The sequence below is a fragment of the Stegostoma tigrinum genome, chromosome 9 (assembly GCF_030684315.1).
Source record: "Stegostoma tigrinum isolate sSteTig4 chromosome 9, sSteTig4.hap1, whole genome shotgun sequence".
NCBI classification, from domain to species: domain Eukaryota; kingdom Metazoa; phylum Chordata; class Chondrichthyes; order Orectolobiformes; family Stegostomatidae; genus Stegostoma; species Stegostoma tigrinum.
In genome coordinates this window covers 30,449,848-30,471,786 of record NC_081362.1, presented here as the reverse complement: position 1 = coordinate 30,471,786, position 21,939 = coordinate 30,449,848, and the positions used below count along the sequence as shown (strand labels likewise).

Below are 21,939 nucleotides of genomic sequence, written 5' to 3'. Positions count from 1 at the left end.
AGTCCTCAACTATTCCTCATTCCTGACATCATTCTTATAAACCTCCTCTGGAGCCTCTTCAAAGCCAGCTTAACCTTCTTTGATATGGGTCCAAGCACTGCTCACAATATTCCAACTGCAATCTGACCAGAGCCTTTTGCAGCCTCGGCGGTACATTTCTGCTCGTCTTCATCTCAAAATGAATGCTAACATTGCATTTGCCTTCCTAACTGAACCTGCATATCGACTGTAAGAGAATCTTCAACTAAGACTCCTTTTGTGCTTCAGATCTCTGAACTCTTTCCACATTTAGAAAATAGTCTATGTTTCCATTCTCCTTACTGAAGTGTATAGCCTCACACTTTCCCACATTGTATTTCATCTGCCACTTCTTTTCCCACTCAGTCTGTCCAAATCCTTCTGCAGTCTCTCTACTTCCTCAACATCACCTGCCCCTCCATGAGTGTCACCTGCAAACTTAGCACAAATCCCTCAGTTCTTTGTCAAGATTGTTAACGTATAACATCAATAGTTGTAGACCCAACACTGACCTGTGTGGGATTCCGCCAGTCACTGACTGCCATCTCGAAAAAGATCCCTTTACTTGCCTGTAACTTGCTCCTAAAAACATGGGCTATTAAATTAATTAGCAGCCTCCTGCATGGAACCTTGTCAAAGGCTCCTGGAAACCCGAAAAGATCACGTCCACCTTTCCTTTGTCTAACTTGCTCATTACATTGTCAAAGAATTCTAACAGATTTGTCGGGCATGACCTACCATTGACAAAGATGTGTTGACTCAGCCCTATCTCCTTCAAACTGCAAAAATATCTTTAATCTCTGGGTATTTCTAAGCAAAAATTAATGTTTGATGATACTTAATCCAAAAGCAAGTTAATGCCTTTCCATTTTTTCTCTCTGTGGTTGTAAAACTCCACAATATAAACAACCTTGCAATAACAGTGGCATATACTGGTTAAAAATCATGGTTCTGCAAAGTTTTTTTATTCATTCACGGGATAAGGGCGTCACTGGCTAGGCAGCATTTACTGCCCATCCCTAATTGCCCAGCGAGCAGTCAAGGGCCAATTACATTGCTGTGAGTCTGGAGTCACATGTAGGCCAGACCAGGTAAGGACGGCAGTTTCTTTCCCTAAAGGGCATTAGTGAACTAGATGGGTTTTTTCCGACAATTGACAATGGATTCATGGTCATCATTAGATTCTTAATTCCAGATATTCTATTGAATTTAAATTCAATATTTAAATTAACAGTCCAGCAATAATACCCGCTGGACCACTGCCTCCCCAGTTAATTATTAAACTCGTTCATAAAAACAGACCATGATATGCCACTAGTTTAAAGTCAGTTTACAAATATAATTTAACAATAAATATAAATCATATACCTTTCATTACTTACACAAATCTCCATCATCAAGAATCTGAAGGTTTGAGTGGGGTAGTACAGTGGCTCAGTGGTTAGCACTGCTGCCTCACAACACAAGGCACCAAGGTTTGATTCAAGCCATGGGTGAATGAATGGAGTTTGCACGGGTTTCAGCCAGGTGTTCCAGTTTCCTCTCAAAGTCCAAAGGTATGCAGGTTAGTTTGATTGGCTGTACTGAATTGCCCCAAAGTATGAAGGGATTTGCAGGCTAGATGGTTTAGCCAAAGCAAATGCAGGGTTATGGGAATAGGGTGGGATGCTCTTTGGGTACATTGGTGCTAACCTCGATGGGCCAAATAGCCTCTTTCTGCACAGTAGGGATTCTATGATTCAATGAATAGAGAATCAAACTATAAGTCCCTGACATTCAATGACTTTACCATCACTGAATTCTTCACCATTAAAATCTGGAGTTTACCAATGACCCAAAACTGAATCACAACAAGCTGCTGTGGCTACAAAAGCTTGGAACTGGGAATTCTGTAGTGAATAAATCACTTGTCTTCTTACGAACTACATGGCACAAGTCAGGTTTCTGATAACATACTCTACTTGCCTGGATGAGTGCAGCTTCAAAACCACTCAACACATTCAAAATCATGTAGGTAAAAGCAACTCATTTGACCAGCACCTCACCTACCACCATAAACATTTAACTGCCAGCACAAGGTTTCAGCTATGTGCACCATCTACAACATAAACTGCAGCAACTCACAAGGCTCCTTCAACAGGACGTTCCAAGGCCACAGTCTTCACCACATAGGGCAAGGATCAAACTTCTCGAACAACAAACAAGGTAGGGGAATATATGATGAATGGTGCAACCCTGGTGAGCACCAAAGATCAGAGGGACCTTTGCGTATGACCTTTCCATGTCATGGAATCACACAGCATGGAAACGGAACCTTCGGCCCAACTCACCCATGCCAACCCGGTTTCCTAAACTGAACTAGCCCCATTTGTCTGCATTTGGACCATATCACTATCAACCCTTCTTATCTATGTACCTCTCCAAAAATATTTTAAATGTTGCAAATGTACCCACATCTACCACTTCCTCTGGAAGCTCATTCCACATATGCACCACTCTGTGTGAAAAACGTTTTCCCAAGGCCCCTTTTAAATCTTTCCCCTTTCACCTGCGATTGTAAAACTCACCTTAAATCTATGCTCTCTGCACTAAAAAAAACCTCGATTATTCACCTTATCTATGCCCCTCATCTTTATCTAAACCTATATAAGGTCACCCCTCAGCCTCCTACGTGTCAGGGAAACTTCCCAGCATATCCAGCCTCTCCTTATAAATGAAATCTTCCAGTCTCGGTAACATCCACGTAAATCATTTTTCCACCCTTTCTAGTTTAATAACATCCTTCCAAAAACAGGGCGACCATAACTGTACGCAGTACTCCAAATATGGTCTTACCAATGCCTTGTACAGCTGAAACCTGACGTCCCAACCACTGTACTCAATGCTCTGACCAATAAAGGCAAGCATGCCAAATGCCATCTTTCAGCACCCTGTCTACCTGTGAAGCCATTTTCAACGATTTATGTACTTGCATCCCTTGATGTCTCTGTTTGACAATACTCCCCAGGACTCTACCTTGAACTGTGTAAGTCCAGCCTTGGTTTGTCTCACCAAAAAGCAACACCTCGCATTAATCTAAATTACACACCATCTGCTATTCTTCGGCCCACTGGCCCAGTTCATCGAGATCCCTGCTGAACTCCAAGATAACGTTCAAAAACAAAGTTGCTGGAAAAGCTCAGCAGGTCTGACTGCATCTCTGAAGGAGAAAACAGAGCTAAGGTTCTGAGAAAGGGTCACCAGACCCGAAACGTTAACTTTGTATTTTTCCTTCATAGATGCTGCCAGACCTGATGAGCTTTTCCAGTAAATTTGTTTTTGTTCCTGATTTACAGCTTCCACAATTCTTTTGGTTTTTATCCAAGATAATCTTCTTCACTCTCTACTATACCAACAATTTTGGTGTCATCCGCAAACTTACTGACCATATCTCTGATATTCTCATCCAAATCATCTATATAAATGACAAACAACAGTGGAACCAGCACTGATCCTTGCAGCACACCGCTGATCACAGGCCTCCAGTCTGAACTACAACCCTCTACCACCACCCTACGCCTCCTACTTTTAAGTCAATTTTGTACCCAACTGGCTAGCTCTCCCTAGATCCCATGTGATCTAACCCTATTAACAAGTTCACCATGTGGGACCTTGCTAAAGTCCATGTAGACACTGTCTACCACTCTGTTTTCATTTATCTTCTTGGTCACTTCAAAAACTCAATCAAGTTTGAAGCATGATTTCCCATGCACAAAGCCATGCAGACTATCTCTAATCATCCTTGCCTTTCCAAATACATTTAGGTCCTGTCTCTCAGAATCCCCTCCAACAACTTACCCACCACTGACATCAGGCTCACCAGTCTGTAGTTCTCTGGCTCTCTTGAATAATGACACAACATTAGCCACTCTCCTGTCTTCTGGCACCTCACCTGTGGCTGTCAATGATACAAATATCTCTGGTGTCGGCCCTGCAATTTTTTCCCTAGTTTCTCACAACTTCATGGCATATACTTAATTAAGTCCCAGGAATTTATCTAACTTTATGCGTTTTAAGACTTCCAGCACCACCTCTCTTATAATGTTAACTCTTCTCAAGAAGAGATCACTATTTATTTCCCTGCGTTCTCTAGCTTCAATGTATTTTTCCTCACAATAAACACTGATATGAAATACTGGTTTAGGATCTCAATTTCCAGCAGTTCCACACGTACCGATCAACAAGGCCATCTAAGCGGCCCTATTCTTTCTCTAGTTACTCTTGCCCTTAAACACACTTGTAAATTCCCGTTAGCTTTGGCAGATAAGGGTTGAGGAGAATCTATGTCCATTTTTGCCCTTTTGATTTCCCTCTTAAGTCTGACACACCTGATACTTCTCAAGGGATTCACTTGATCCCAGCTGTCCATACCGAAACACGCCTCCTTGTTTTTCTTGATCACAGTTGCAGAGTCTCTATTCATCCAGTGTTCCCTACTCCTGCTAGCCTTGCCCTTCACACTAGTAAGAAAATGCTGTCCCTGAACTCTCATTATATCACTTTTGAAAGCCACCCCCTTGCCAGAAGTCCCTTTACCTGGGAACAACCTTTACCAGTCAACTTTTGAAAGTTCCGGTCTAATACCATCAAAATTGACCTTACCCCAATTCAGGACTTTTAAAGCTTATCTTTTTCCATAACTATTTTAAACTAATACAGTTAATGGTCACTGGCCCCCAAGTGCTTCCCCACTAGCACCTAGTCACTTGCCCTGCCTCAATTCTCAAGAGGAGGTCAAGTTTTGCCCCTTCTCTGGTAGGGTTATCTACATATTGATTGAGAATGTTTCCTTCGACACACTTAACAAATTCCTCCCCATCCAAGTCCTTAACACTGTGGCAGTTCTTATATACCTTTGTAAAGTTAAAAGTCCCCTACTAAGAAGAACAAAGAACCATACATCACATGAACAGGTCCTTCAGCTCACCAAGCCTGCACCAATGCCCCTATTATTATTGCAGCTATCTGTGGACTCCCTACTTTTTTGCTCAATTTCACATTGACTACTGAGGGCACCTACAACATAATCCAATCAAAGTGATCTGGCAAATCTCCCCACCAGGATATTCGTCCCCCTCCAGTGCAAAGTGATCTGGCAAATCTCCCCACCAGGATATTGGTCCCCCTCCAGTGCAAAGTGATCTGGCAAATCTCCCCACCAGGATATTGGTCCCCCTCCAGTGCAACCCATGCCTCTTACTCAGGTCGCTTCTGCCCCAGAAGAGGTTCCAATGATCCAAAAATATGAATCCTTGCATCAGCTCCTCAGCCACACAATCATCTGTCCTTTCCTCCTATTCCTACTCTCACTACCACATGGCGCCAGGAGTAACCCAGAGATTACTATCTTTGAGGCCCTTGAGAAACAAAATAAAGGGAGTTCGATAGTTGGAGATAATTTGGAGTTTATTCTGAGGCATCAGATAAGGGTCAGCCTTGTCATACAGGTGAAAATGAACTGAAAAAGACTGTTAAGATTTTTAAAGAGTAAATGGGTGATTCAGGTGTTATGAACAGACTCCCACAGCTGGAAAAGTAGTCTTGAAAATCTTTCTGCTCTTTTGGCCACACATTAATGGAAGTGTGGATCAAGCAATATGAAACATTTTTGCAAGGAAATATATTTCAGAAGAATTTGTGAAGCCATTAAACAAGGCAGGTGTACAAAAAAAAATTATGGAAACTGAACAAAGCCTTGGCTGGTGAGATTGGTTGGCTCACCAAGCTGGTCTCTTGTCTTGCAAACATTTCATTACCATGCTTGGTAACATCCTCTGAAGCGGCGGTGTGTTTTCCCCCCTGTTTTTTAAACTCAGGTTCGTTGAGATGGATTGCCTCACTTCTGGTTTTCCTTCGTAGTGGAATGTATGTAGGGTTAGTTCAATGTGTTTAGTAATAGCATGCTTCGTGGACTGCCATGCTTCTAGGAATTCTCATGCCTATCTCGTCCCAGGATCTTGGTGTTGTCCCAGTCGAAGTGGTGGTTCTCCTCGTCCACATGGATTGAGATGAGTGAGTACAGGTCGGATCTTTTTGTAGCCAGCTGGTGTTCATGTACTCTTGTTGTTAGTTTCCTTCCTGTTTGTCCGGCGTAGTGTTTCTCGCAGTCTCTGCAGGGAATCTTGTAGATGACATTGGCCCTGTCCATGGCGGGGAGTGGGTCCTTAGTTCGGGTGAGCAGTTGTCATAGGGTTGATGTAGGCTTGTGTGCCACTATGAAGCCCAGCGGTCGTAGGAGTCTTGTGCTGAGTCTCGAATCTCACAAGACTCCTAGGACCACTGGGCATCAGAGTGGCACACAAGCCCACGTCAGCCCTATGACAACTGCTCACCCGAACTAAGGACCCACTCCCCTCCATGGGCAAGACCAACCGTAATCTACAAGATTCTATGCAGAGACTGTGAGAAACACTACGCCGGACAAACAGGAAGGAAACTAATAACAAGAGTACATGAACACCAGCTGGCTACAAAAAGACCTGATCAGTACTCACTCATCTCAATCCACGTGGACAAGGAGAACCACCACTTTGACTGGGACAACACCAAGATCCTGGGGCAGGCTAGGCAGAGACAGGCATGAGAATTCCTAGAAGCATGGCACTCCACAAAGCATGTTATTAATAAATACATTAAACCTGACCCCCATACATTCCACTACGAAGGAAAACCGGAAATGAGGCAATCCATCTCAACGGACCCCAGAGTTTCAAAACCAGGCAGGAAAACACACCAACGCTTCATCAGAGGCTGCTCTGAGGATGTTACCAAGCATGGTAACAAAACATCTGCGAAACAACAGACCAGCTTGGCGAGCCAACCAACTTCAACACCCACAACCGGAGCTACAAATCTACTCCAAAACCTTAAAGCCTAGGATCACAGAATAGTTACAGCACAGGGGGGTGACATTTGCCAATAATTGCATGTCAGTACTTTGCAAGTATGATTCAGTCACACTCCCACACACCTTTGCCGTCGTCTTGTAATGTTTTTCTTTACAGATACTTTTTACTTTAGCCCCGAAACAATTTCAGACAGTGAATTCTAGATCTAATTGTACCCTGAATGATGTTTTCAGAGCAGTGTATTTTTTTGGTGAGAGTTGCTTTGTCGAAAATAGATTACGCTTAATGAAAAACAGACCCTCCAATCTTGTTTTAATGCCATAAATGAAAACATACAGGCACTTGCATAGGCGGTAATGTCAAATGTGAGAAACATAATTAATCAGACTACAGCTGAATATAAAATTGAGAGTCAGTCTTGTGAATCTTTTTAAATATATTAGCTATTAAGCAAAGTAGTTTTGAATAGCTTTAAATCATCTCTCTGATTGAGGGGGTTATTCACATCCTGGTTAATTCTACTGTCATTACAGAAAGACAATTGTGAAGCTCAGCCATTCAGTTGAACTGGTTGTGCATTTAGACATGTCCAAATGTTTGTTTTGAAATACTGGACTGAAGTACTATCTGAAGGTCAAAAAAGTTTGAACACAAAATTTAAACAAATAAATATGGAGAAGGGGTAATTTTCACTCTCAGGTGAGGCAAAGTATATGAAATCAGTCATTTTCAGCAATGTTTCACATGCTCATCTTTCTGTTGAGTACTCTGGAACATCTTGTTTTATAATATTAGCATTTGGGTGAAAATGTTTGGGAAATGCCCTTTAGTACTGGAAGCCAAATGATGGGAATACATACTTGTAGTTAAGGACTGTGAAAAATTGGAAGATATGGAACTGTTTGGTGATTTCCTGTATTTAGAAAGGTATGCAAAAACAAAGTCAACAGTTTAATTGCATGCTGGAATTTACTTGATGGTCATAGAAAGTCACAACTTTGAAGAAAGCTTTTAACGAGGTAAGGAATGAAATTTATAGTTCTTACGTGCTAGAAAACCTCGCTTTGAAAAGTCTTTTGTTACAAAGTTACGCAGAATACTCAAATTGACAAACAGTATGTGATCCGTCTAAGAGATTATGTTTTGTCTGTGCTTGAAAGTTTGCAAGCAGGTGCACTCAGAGGCCCGAATGGAAACATTTTGTATCATCAGCCAAGCTGCATTGCTTCCAAGACAACACATCTTTTCAGATTTAGCCAATCAATTTAAACCAAGCCCTTAGATACTAAAACCTATTAAATTTAAATCTGATGATATTGACAACATCAAACCGATCCTACACAAGAAATATTGTTATGTCGTCACAGGCATCAAGACGAGGGCATTTGGAAACTCGGGGACAGCCATCTGCTAATAGATAACAATTTTAGCCAAAAGTGGGAGTGACACCCCTTGTAGAGACGTGAAGGAAGCTGAGGAGCTAAAAGAAAAAAACCCTTGGATGGTGTGGTGACAAGATCCCACAGTCTAACCTGTTATGGTCGAGGTGGGCGATTCAGTCAGACCAAAGGTCCAATTTTACTGGCAAACTATTTAAGGACTTCAAGGATAGTTCTGGCATTAAACACTTTAAATTGAGTACGTATCATCCCGAATCCCAGGAAGCATTGGAAAGGTGGCATCAGGCCGTAGAAACCGTGCTGAGGGTTTATTGCCAGGATTACCCAAATAATTGCAGTAAGGTATCCCATTTATACCGTTTGCCTTCAGAGATGTCCCAAATGAATGTACTCAGTTTACTCTATTTGAGTTGATATTCAGACATGAAGTGAAAGAGCCTTTAAAATTAATTAAGGAAAAGTTGATAGGTCCGGAGTCAGAGATCTCACAGTTGGATTATGTATCCGAGATGGCAAAAAGATTAAACAAACAGAGTTGGAGAATTAGTGAGATGACATCTAAAGGTGATACGGCATCGAATGAAGCAAGGAACAGAAAAGAAATATGAAATTCCCATGGGGTAGAGTATTAGTGTTGTCACCATTGGGAGAAGATCACTTCAAGCAAGGTTTAGTCGTCGATATCAGCTTGAGAAGAAGTTGAGTCAGGTGACTAAATGGAGAAACAGGTGTTAGTTACTGCCCATCAGATTCAATAATCAGAATCCAAGTCATTTGATTTTGATGTGCCTCAAATGAAGTTAAATAATGAGGAAGTCCTTAGAGAATAGGATAGGATAGTGAGGTCTCTGTCTCAGGAACAGAAAACTGAATTGCAGCAATATAAAGACATATGTGGGAACAGAACGGGGAGGACTAATACTATAGGGCATGAGGGTGAAGGAGGGAATGCTGTTCTGATAAAACAACACACCTACAGGCTTAATCCTCCTAAAGCCACGCAGACACAGAAGCAAGTGGAAGTGATGCTCCAAGAACACATCATCGAGCCGAATCAAAGTGAGTGGAGTTCACCAACATCGGTTCCCAAACCGGACTCAACAGTTGTGTGGATTATCGGAAGGTCAATGCCATAATTAAATTGGCTCATACCCAATTCCAAGGCTGGAGGACTGTGTAAAAGAAGTTGGACAAGCCACTTATATCACAAAGTTGGACTTATTCCGTGGTTACTGGCAAGTATCTTTGTCAGACAGAGCAAAACAAGCTTCTGCATTTGTAACCCCAAATGGGCTGTATCAATTTAAAGTAATGCTCTTTAGTACGAAAAACACACCAGCCACATTTCAAAGACTTATAAACAAAGTTGTGCCAGGATTAACTAATAGTGCTGTCTATATAGATAACTCATAGCCATTCATGGAAAGATCACATGGAGCATCTGGCAGAGCTCTTTGAAAAACTACATGAGCCAAAATGGTTATCAATTTAGCAAAAACTGAATTTGCGAAGGCAGAAGTGACGTCATCAGGACATAACATCAGACATAGAAGGATGGCCCCGAAGAATGTGAGAATATAAAGACGAAAGCCATTGATGAATTTCCAAGACCATCCCTGAAGAAAAAGGTGCTTCGATTTTTGGGACTGAGCAGATACAACTTGAAGTTTGTGCCAAACACTAGCGTGGCGGCACCGCCGACAGATTCGCTAAAGAAGAACATGAAATTTCAGTGGACAGAACAATGCCTGGAGGCATTTGAGAATTTAAAAGCCGTATTAACTACTACAGCAGTTGGACATGTTAAATTTCTTGAAACCATTTAAAGTTACTATCGATGCCAGTGATATAGGGGTCATGGCTGTGTTGATGCAGAAGGATGACAGTGGAATTGAAAGGCCAATTGGTTACTTTTCAAATAAACAAGATATTCACCAGAAAAAATATTCCACCAATGAAAAAGAGAAATTGAGGTTGGCACTGGCCTTACAACATATTAATGTTTGTGTTCCCAACAATATTTCAGAGATGGTTATTTTGACAGCGCACAAACCCCTCATCTTTTTGGGAAGATTTAAGAACAAAATACAAGACTATTTCATTGGAGTCTTACGTTGGAGGTTTCTAATTTACAAATTATACATGTTGAGGGTCATAAAAATGCAATTGCAGATGTGTTATTGCGGGTTTAAAAGAAAATGTGTATTCAAGATAGAACTAGTATGGTCTAATTTTATACATGTATGCAGAATTAGTATGAAATGTATAACTTCAGTTTACTGACCTTTGGATTTAGCGGTAATGGTATTAAGGTTTAGAAAAAAAAAGCATCCTTCCATAAAGCCAAGCAGCATTTTTACCAAGACAAGTCTTTTCAAATTTAGCCAATCAATTTAAACCCGAGCCTCGAGATACTAAAAACCCACTAAACTTAAATCTGATGGTGTTGACAACATTGAACCAATCCTACGTAAGAAACATTGTTATGTCATCACGGGTATAAAGGTGAGGGCATTTAGAAATTTGGGGAGAGCCAACTGCCAACAGACAACACCTTTTAGCTCTCAGAGAAAGCACGATCTAATTAAAAGATACCACGGCATTTCTAGCTAAAAGTCCTCACAGAGGCAGTTGCACAGAAAATCATCCCTGACAGCAGAATCAGCAGAACACACATTTGCTACATGAGATCGACAGTAGAAAGGCTGGAGAAGGCAGGGTGCAAATTTGGAGAGATTAAGGTTTAATTAATTGTTGTCTTATTAATTGGGTTATATAAGTGGGACTTGTGTTTATCTGAACAGCATTCCAGTAGAATTTAGACCAGTTAAGGAGTAGTTAGTACTTAGGTGAGAGTTGATTGGTTTGTTAGTATTTCTGTTTATTTGTACATTGTTAGAGTTAAATAAACAAATTGCTTCTTGTTATTTACAAAGGGGATCAGGGAATTTCTTTCTTTTAATCACTCTTAACAGATTATGAGGGAAAAAGGTAAGTTTCTCTGGGTGCTTTGGGGATAAATATTAGAAGGGAACCTCTAGTCCCATCATAACAGATTGGGGCTTGTTTTGTGTTTGGATTTTAATTATTAGAGGGGTTTGGCCTTTCCTCCTCCGTAACACTATGAGGTGTCTATACAAGCAACTAGATTTTGAGCTATAAAATCAAAAATTATGTAATCAGTAAGAAAGAAAGCCTCAGAAGCTGCATATCTCTCTCCTGCTTTCAGGGAAAGTTCCTGGAACCTGAAGAATTTTAAAATGTCTGAACTTAAAATTCCTGAATAAGCCTCCAAAAGTTAAACTGTGAGTACTTTCCAAAGGCTTTGACCCAGCTTGAATACAACCCAACTGAGGATCTTCCATTCATCTACAGCTGTCAATATTTTGATTTTGACAGGAAATCTGATAGACTAAGTGCAGTAAACACATCCTATTGGTTATTTTCAAACCCTTTGTTCACAAGTGTTTTTCGTCTTGCACTTTTTAAAAAGAAGTATAATCCCTATGAAAACTGCTGTCTTATCGTGTTCTGGATGTACGTCTGTGTTTGGGATGAAGGTGATATAGTTCGAATTCTGGATCATAGTTTGACATTAACTAGTGTTTGCCATTTACAACAACACAAATCCTATTCTTAAAATAAATACATTATTTTGAGTTCATTAAAAGAAGCCTGGTGAGATTCTCCTTTACTCTGGAGAGACGTACAAAATAAGAAGCATTTGGCTGTTTCAATGACTGAATCAATCTCTAACAGTGGGAGTGGATCAGTACTGGCTTGATTACTAGCCTATTCCTCGCATCACATTTGTAACTTGAGAACACACAAAAATGCTGTCAGAAGTACACTGGCTGAAGCAGTTCTTGGGAGGGCAGTGGATATTGTATTCTTTTTGTTAAATATTTTTGAGTGAGGCTGTGCACAACGGGCATACTGAAGATCCACTGAATGTTATGTAGATAATCGTTCATTGTGGGAGTTCTGTGCGGCAGAAAATATGATCAAGAAAGATCCTGTCAGCCCGAAACAAATTTTGGACAGGTAAGAAAATCTGTAAAATTAAATGAGTGAATGCAATATCACATGTCTGGCAGTTTTTTTTTTACAAAACAAATGCATATATGAAGCAGCTGTTAAGTATCCTGAATGATGGTTGTCCTGCAATGAAATGTTTAATATAAAAATATGGACTTTTTGAATGATCTTCTTTCAAATTTTCGTTCGACACAAAATGCTTTTATGTGGAGAGGGACAAGAATCAATTAATTGTACATTAATTTTCTTTAATTCTGTGAAGGAAGTGGGCATCAAGTGGAAAAAGTCATTTGTACATACGTAGGTAGTTTGCAACTGTGGTGGTGGGGTTAGCAGATGCATGCTTGTAATGTGGAAGTTTTTTTAAAAGTTGCTTACAAGAACATAGAACATTACAGCACAGTACAGGCCCTTTGGCCCTCAATGTTGTGCCGACCTGTCATACCGATCTCAAGCCCATCTAACCTACACTATTCCATGTACGTCCACATGCTCGTACAATGACGACTTAAATGTACCTAAAGTTGGCGAATCTACTACCGTTGCAGGCAAAGCGTTCCATTCCCGTACTGCTCTGAGTAAAGAAACTACCTCTGACATCTGTCCTATATCTTTCACCCCTCAATTTAAAGCTATGCCCCCTCGTGCTTGCCGTCACCATCCTAGGAAAAAGGCTCTCCCTATCCACCCTATCTAACCCTCTGATTATTTTATATGTTTCAATTAAGTTACCTCTCAACCTTCTTCTCTCTAATGAAAACAGCCTCAAGTCCCTCAGCCTTTCCTTGTAAGACCTTCCCTCCATACCAGGCAACATCCTAGTAAATCTCCTCTGCACCCTTTCCAAAGCTTCCACATCCTTTTTATAATGCGGTGACCAGAACTGTACACAATACTCAAATTGCGGCAACACCAGAGTTTTGTACAGCTTCACCATAACCTCTTGGTTCCAGAACTCGATCCCTCTATTAATAAAAGCTAAAACACTGTATGCCTTCTTAACAGCCCTGTCAACCTGGGTGGCAACTTTCAATTATCTGTGTACATGGACACCGAGATCTCTCTGCTCATGTACACTACCAAGAATCTTACCATTAGCCCAGTACTTTGCCTTCCGGTTACTCCTACCAAAGTGCATCACCTCACACTTGTCTGCATTAAACTCCATTTGCCACCTCTCAGCCCAGCTCTGCAGCTTATCTATGTCTCTCTGTAACCTACAGCATCCTTCGTCACCATCCACAACTCCACGACCTTAGTGTCGTCTGCAAATTTACTAGCCCATCCTTCTACACCCTCATCCAGGTCATTTATACAAATGACAAACAGCAGTGGACCCAACACCGACCCTTGCGGTACACCACTAGTAACTGGTCTCCAGGATGAACATTTCCCATCAACTACCACCCTCTGTCTTCTTTCAGCAAGCCAATTTCCGATCCAAACTGCTATGTCTCCCACAATTCCATTCCTCCGCATTTTGTACAATAGCCTACTGTGGGGAACCTTATCGAACGCCTTGCTGAAATCCATACACACCACATCAACCGGTTTACTCTCATCTACCTGTTTGGCCACCTTCTCAAAGAACTCAATAAGGTTTGTGAGGCACGACCTTTCTTTCACAAAACCGTGCTGACTATCCCTAATCAATTTATTCTTTTCTAGATGATTATAAATCCTATCCCTTATAACCTTTTCAAACCCTTTACCAACAACTGAGGTAAGTCTCACTGGTCTATAATTACCAGGGTTGTCTCTACTCCCCTTCTTGAATAGGGGAACCACATTTGTTATCCTCCAGTCATCTGGCACTGTTCCTGTTCAAGATTAGCTTGACTTCTATCCTTCATTAACTGTCTTCTGGAATAGAGCATGCATCAAGATACCACCATTTGAATTCTGATCATGTGACAAGTTTTAATTGTTTCAACATTTTTGATTTCAGTTTTAGTTCTAAAAGATACCTGTGCTAAGCAATATTGAGCATTTAATGTACAGTACGACTGCAGTCTGTGAGAAATTCTGCATATCAACAATACTGTGCTGTTTTTTGAGTGTGTTTTAACACACTGCAGGACAAAACAGATTTCTTGAACTTGTTTCGCATTTTCAGAGAGAACCTTTGACATTGGCAGTAATATGAGAATACTTCATACAGTACTGTTAATACCGTCTTGAAAACATGACAAAATTATAGAGTTGCTGAGGCTCTTCACATAACCTAGGGGTGACATGTCAGTGCAGTCCAGGTGGAAGAGTTCATTGTCAGAGGTGCTGCCTTTAGGATGCAAAGTAGCTGGACCTTTTTTCTGTATTCTTTCAAGGGAATAGGCATCACTGTTGAGACCTGTATCTGTTTCCACCCCAAATACTATGGCTTCCTAGGACATTTCAGAGGGGAGTTAAGAGTCAACTGTCTTGAGTCAAATAGAACAATACAGCGCAGAACAGGCCCTTCAGCCCCCGATGTTGCGCCGGCCTGTGAACTAATCTAAGCCTACCCCCCTACACTATCCCAACATTATCCATATGCTTATCCAAGGACTGTTTAAATGCCCCTAAAGTGGCTGAGTTAACTACTTTGGCAGGCAGGGCGTTCCACACCCTTACCACTCTCCGAGTAAAGAACCTGCCTTTGACAACTTTCTTAAATCTATCACCCCTCAATTTGCAGCTATGTCCCCTCGTGCAAGCCGACGTCATCATCCTCAAAAAGACTCTCACTGTCCACCCTATCTAATTCTCTGATCATCTTGTATGTTTCTTAAATCCCTTCTCAACCTTCTTCTCTCCAATAAGAACAGACCCAAGTCCCTCAGTCTTTCTTCATAAGACCTTCGCTCTAGACCAGGCAACATCCTGGTAAATCTCCTCTGCACCTTTTCCAATGCTTCCACATCCTTCCTGTAATGGGGCGACCAGAACTGTATGCAATATTCCAAGTGAGGCCGCACCGACATTTTGTACAGTTGCAGCATGACATCACGGCTCCGGAACTCAATCCCTCTACTAATAAAACCTAACACACCGTATGCCTTCTGAACAGCACTATCAATTGTCTCTTGCTGTAATTAATTTTCAGGAATGATTCCCTACTGACATACTGGCTAAGAATAGTTCTAACAAATGTTAAAAACTTGATTTCTATTTTCCTGGGTGGCAACTTTCAGGGATCTATGTACATGGACACCAAGACCCTTCTACCAAGAATCTTTCCATTTACCCAGTATTCTGCCTTCCTATTATTATTCCTGAAGTGAATCACCTCACATTTATCCACATTGAACTCCATTTGCCACCTTTCAGCCCAATTCTGCAGTTTATCAAAGTCTCCCTGCAACATTCTTCCACACTGTCCACCACTCCACCGACTTTAGTGTCGTCTGCAAACTTACTAACCCATCCACCTATGCCTGCATCCAAGTCATTTATAAAAATGACAAGCAGTGGTCCCAAAACAGATCCTTGTTGCCTTCTTACAGAAAGCCAGTTTCTAATCCAAACCGCTAAATTTCCCTCAATCCCATTCCTCTGCATTTTCTCCAATAGCCTACCATGTGGAACCTTATCAAAGGCTTTACTGAAATCCACGTACACCATGTCAACCTCCTTACCCTCATCCACAAATACAGGTTAAGGACAGCACATTTCTTCCATATAGAACATTACAGAACCAAAACAGCATTTTACAACAATTGATGGTAGCACTGCTTACTGAGATTACTCATTTATGGTCATATTTGAACACACTCCCCAAACCATTAGCCTGGTCCTCAGGATCATTATTTCAGTGACATAACTACTATGCCACTACCTCCACTGAACAAGCATTGAAATGTATTTACTGATGTAGAATAGTGGTATACGACAAATTTCTTAATACTGAATGGGAATGAAGGAAGCAATGTGCAAGTAGATCAATGCAATGAATACAGAATAATTGAGAGCATGTTCAACTATCCCAAATAAACAAGCAAGATAGAAAGGTGTAATAGGAAAATAGAAATCGAGCTTTTATCATTTGTTAGAACTATTCTTAGCCAGTATGTCAGTAGGGAATCATTCCTGAAAATTAATCACAGCAAGAGAGACAGGCAAGTGAAGGAGATGATTTAGGTAATCGTGAACATAACAATCAGTTTTAAGTCTGAGTGAAACTAAAACGAATAACAATAAGTCTGTAGGTTAGAAAAGCATAACTGAGTGAATGAAAATGCAAAGAGGGAAAATAATCTGGGAGAAAAGAGGCAGATTAGTCAGCAATGCAAACAGTTTTAAAAACATGGAGCGTCTAGGGCCATTATATTCTCCTTAAAAGCAAGAACAAACTAGGAGATAATGAAACAAATAGATGAATTAAGGAATAAAGGATAAAACTGACACTAATACAAATTCACACTATATATAAACACAAACAAAGAAAATAGAAAAAAGGAGTACTGAAAGATTCGGAAATAATAAAGAATTATGAAATTAACTCAAGAACAATTTAAACTAAGTACAACTACATGAACAACAAAAGCAAAATCAAGTCAGAGCTAACATCATGAGGGGGTGTGCAAGATTATCTCAAGAAATGATACGAATATTCACATACTTTGCCGTAAATTATCATCACGTTCTACACGGTACGAGAAGTGATCAGAATTGATATAAAGCCATTTAACAGAGCAAAAGGTAGAGATTCTCAACATACTCGATCCAGAAAGCCTGTATTCTACATATATTAAAATAAATTGTAGAGCATAAGTTTAACCAGAGCAGGTAGAATGCATTTCAAAAGGAAACACTGTGCTTGATCAAACTTTGGTCAAGCAAACTTTGATCCAGTAAAGAACTGGCAACAGTGTTAGTGCAGATACTGCATATTTAGAAGGCCTTGAAAAAATACAACATAGTTGATTCATCACTTAAGCCAGAACATGTGGAGTCAGTAAACAAATAGACGAGCAAAAGGTGTGAAGTGACCTTCTACAAGAATCAGTCCTGGGAAAACTATTCACCATTTGTATCAATTGTTCCATTTGTATCCTGCAATTAGAAGTACAACTTCAAAACATAATGGATGACAAATTACCATATAAATATGGAGAGTGGGGGACAAATAGAAATATTAATATACTCGTACAATGCACTTGCAAGTGACAAAATAATTTTAATATGGTAAGCCCATTTCACCAAATGCCCTAAGTCAGGTACATCTCTTTGGACAATGAGAATCTACAGAACAACAAGATTTACTATAGAGAATTGAACTGAGTTTATAAAGTTGTGAAATAAACAACAAAGCAGAGTTAGTTCTGAAATATGAAAGCTATGTTGAATTAGTTTGGAATTATGTACCTGTCTAGTCTTTATTTTAAAGGAAAGGGTGCAAGACCATTAGAGAAGGTACTACAAAATAGATAATTTCAAAACTGAGAGGCTGAACTTCTCATACAGGATTGACAACATTGAAGATCATTTCTATAAATAAAAAAAGTGCTAATGACTGACTTGATAGTGAATGAAAGTTAGATAAAATCATGAGAGACACAAAGGAATAGAAGCTTTTGATGATGGTATTATTAGAAAAGGATTGAGATGAGGTTCATATGCATAAATGCTGGCAGGAATTAGCTGGGCCAAATGGTCCATTTCTATGCAGTCAATGTATTTCCATGCAACGATAGTGGGAACTGTACTTTTGTAAATTCTTTTCAATTTTCCAACCCTTAACATTTTTAATTAACCAAATGCTTTGTCTTCTTTACAAATGGGTAACAGCATGAAACTAAATTACATTGTGGGCCAATTTTCATTCATTTCTTATGTTTCATAGAGATCACCTCTCATCCATCCAGATCCAAGAAAATACAGATCTGATTTACTCAATCTCTCCTTATTTTGTCAGTCTATCATACTTTTGTTGCACTCTATCCTGGACAAGTATGTCCTTCCATAATGTATGGAGATCGCACTAGAGGTACTCCAGCTTTGACCTCACAAAGGCTATGCATAACTGTGGCAAGACTTACTCTCTTTATACTTCAATCCCACCGTAACAAAAGCAATCAAATTATTATGATCACTTAACAACACCTGCAAGACACAGGTACTTTGTTTGCAAACACTCAACTTCAAATTCTGCATGATTAAAACAAAAGTTATTTTATATTCCTGACTTGATAAGCATAAAAATCTCAAAAGAAAACACACAAGTATTACAAACTGAGCTGTCAAAAGTAAACCATTTCATGGCCAGCTCACTGTTTTCACCAAGTTTGCCACATCACAATAAACAAATTAGAGGAAGTATGATATATATTAAGATGAGCAGATATCCAACCTTTATCCTGCTCCAATGGCTGCTGGGAGAAAATGCTGTCAAGTACAGAGCTCTTCCATATCCTGTCCTCCTGGGCAAGTACAGCCAACATTTGAAGTTCTAGATTCCCATATTCTGACAGTACTTTATGGGCTGCCTGGAAAACAATTCATAACATTTAATTTTATCTCTCACAGTCATTACAGTATAGTAAGAAATCACTGTGCCCATCAGGTCCATGTAGGGTAACAGGACTCTTCAGGGCTAAAGAAATATGTACATATGAAAGGAGAAAACATACATCTTTAAAACGTGACAGGGCAAATTTATAAGATGGTTGAAAAACTAATGGTTACTTGGATTTTCAAACAGAAGAATATAGTACAAAGGCAAAGGCAAAAAAGAAAATATTAAAACTTTAATATCACAGGTTGGGCCTCATCAAGAGGTACAGAAAAGGTTCACTGGGGTGTTACTGATGATGACAGGCTTCAGTAATGAAATGCTGGGAAAGTTAGGACTGTTTTGGATCAGAGAAGGTTAGAGAGAATCTAATGTGCATTTTAAAATCACGGCAAGTTTTGACTGAGTAAGCACATTGTGACCAATCATGGATTTGTGAATGCAATTAAAACTGACTTCAAATGATTTGTGTTGAAGCTTTAAGGATTTCTTGTCCAGGCCGCAGGGACACAACAATCAGTGAAAGGAGGGATGTGTAGGCTGGCTTTGGCATTTATGATGTCAACAGTGGAAAGAATACATCTTAAGATCCATTGGTCTATAGTGACATACTGAAGTTTTAGTTAAGTATTATTTAGAATAAATTCAAAGCCTTTAAGTTGCTTTTATGAGCTTGCATAACTGTAAACTGACACAAGAAAACAATGATGTGAATTGCGAAAGTACTTGTAAAAAATGATCAAGTTCCTTTGGTCTCTGAATGCATTTTTTATGTGTTTGTTCAATGGATTATAAGTGGTCAGTCTTTCCTAAATGCATGAAATTTAGTATATTGACATTTCTTTAATGCAGAAGGGAGTAACGTTGGACATGTGCTACTTAATAAGTGGGGTAATCACATGCGATGGCAGTAGTAGGTTACATGGAAAATGGATAAGCATTTAGCAGGTTTACTCTTGAGGCCTTCATAAAATAGTTTCTACTTCTCGTTACTTTCAACTCATGCCTGCAATAGTCAGTGTATCCCAGAATAAATTTCAAGTTCAGGGCATCCAGCTCAAGTTGACAAAGTGAGTCAGTGCCAGAAATACCCATGTAGGGTTCCAGGCATCATACCTCTGTCCATTGAAAGGCTGACCTCCACCCCCTGACCCTGCAAATATCATCCATAATGGTTCTGGCTTCCTTGATTATCAGACACCCAATGCTGGTGGAAGTCTGAACATTCATCATTAATTCCATCAGATGATCAGGGTCAATCCCTCTAGCGAGTGATTCAATACAGGGCATGGATCCAATTGCAGACAAGTTCTGGAGTTTGTAGGGCGGTGGGGGGAAAGGAAACCACTTCAGAAAGTCTCAGTGATGTGGAATTTACCTGCAAAAGGTGGTGGAAGCATAGCCACTAAGAGATGTGTTCACTCAGTTGGCTGCATGGCCAGTTTGCAAGGTGGAATAATGTCAAAAGCATGAAAAAAATGCAGAGACCAAGTAAACTTTATCATTTTTAGAAGCACTTTTCAATTCACATCACGATTTTTCATTTAAAAAAAAACTGGTGTCAATTTAAGGTTAAATAAGCTCAAAAGTTACTACGAAGGAGTCTATTTCTCAACCTTTCTTTGCGTGAAGTGTGATGGCTCTCAGGTTAAATCACCTAATCTCCCTCTAATGTCAGAACAGTATGGTCTGATAAGACTATGGCAACTTTACTCTTAGCCACTATAACTTCAGTTGTAAGAGTTTCTACTTATCATAGTATTTTCAGCCTGTTCCATTGTCCTGGTTCTTATGAAACTACGACCTCTAGGATGTAAATAGATTGGAAGAAGTTTACTAGATTGCTCCTTAAAATTAGTGGGTTATCTTAGGAGGATGGGTTGCACAGGCTCAGCTGGTTTCCACTGGAAATTAGAAGAGTAGAAGATGACTTGATTGAAATATATAATCCTGAATGGTCTTGACACAGTGGATATGGAAAGGATGTTTTCTCTTATGGATCAGTCCTGAACTAGGTGGATGGGTCAGCAAACAATTTTTAAAATTAAGGTTGCCTTTTTAGGACAGAGATGAGAATGTTTTTTACCTCTGAGAAGTTTGCACAACTTTGGAACTCTGACTCAGATGATGGTGAAAGTGCAATCATTAAATATTTTAAAAGATAGGCAGATTCCTTTTAGGCAAGGGAATTAAAGGTTATCAGGGTAGATCGGAATTGAAATTTGAAATACAAACATGTCAGCCATGATCTTATTGAATGTTGGAGCAAGCTGAATGGCCTCAATGGTCTACTTCTATGTTCTATGTTCGTACGTTCCTCTCATTCTCCTAGTTTGTTCTGGCCTACCACTACAAGAACTTCCCTTTGTATGATTAGAATTCATAGTACAAGTTTGTAATCTGTCCCTTTTAGAATTTATACTGTGCTTTGAGCTTCCACAACTTTACCTCATTTTGTCAATCAATGGATCTTAGCTCTTGTCCTTCACATTGCACATGCAGTCAATTTACATTCTGCTCTCTTTATAATGGTGACACTTCTCCATTAGGTTTAAAATATATGTATTACCCTGGTACCAACTTCCAATTGCTGTCCTCTGGGACAAACAGCCCTGTCCAACATCTCTTTCACTTTGCCCATAATTTGGTCTTCAGAACTGTCCAATCTACATAGGTGAAAGTACATGGTGCCTCAACACTTTCTAAGAAATGATTAGATTAATTGTGTAATCAGGGCCAACTGACGTCAAGAAAGACACCCTGACACTTTGGTGCCCATCACCAAGGTCTGGACCTTTCCATTCTTTCTATCATTCTATGAATTGAAATTTAGTCTGCTGGCCTTTTACAATGCCATAAGGGTTGTCAAATCTCTACCGAAACCTCAAATATTGAATGAATGTCACTCTCACTGAGCTCTCAAGTGTTTTATAAAAAAGTGGAGCTAATTGTAGTTCCTTCCCAAGCTGGGGCTGATCCAGACTGAAGTGATCAAACATTTCCAGTGATCTTCTTGTACAGATTGCCCAAATGTTAACTTATAACTTGGCTGGTCTGTTTGATTTTATATAAATCATCTCAACTACAACTGTTTCTTTCACAA

The 21,939-nt window shown here is 39.9% G+C and overlaps 1 protein-coding gene across 1 annotated transcript in view; it reads right to left on the bottom strand.

Moving 5' to 3' along the window:
* Positions 1–21,939, bottom strand: part of LOC125454999 (zinc finger protein 292-like) — a 158,085-nt gene that overhangs the window by 57,683 nt on the left and 78,463 nt on the right. The window contains exon 4 of the mRNA XM_048536440.2: positions 18,675–18,810. Within this exon, the coding sequence (XP_048392397.1) occupies positions 18,675–18,810 (136 nt within the window). The remainder of the gene's footprint in view (positions 1–18,674; positions 18,811–21,939) is intronic.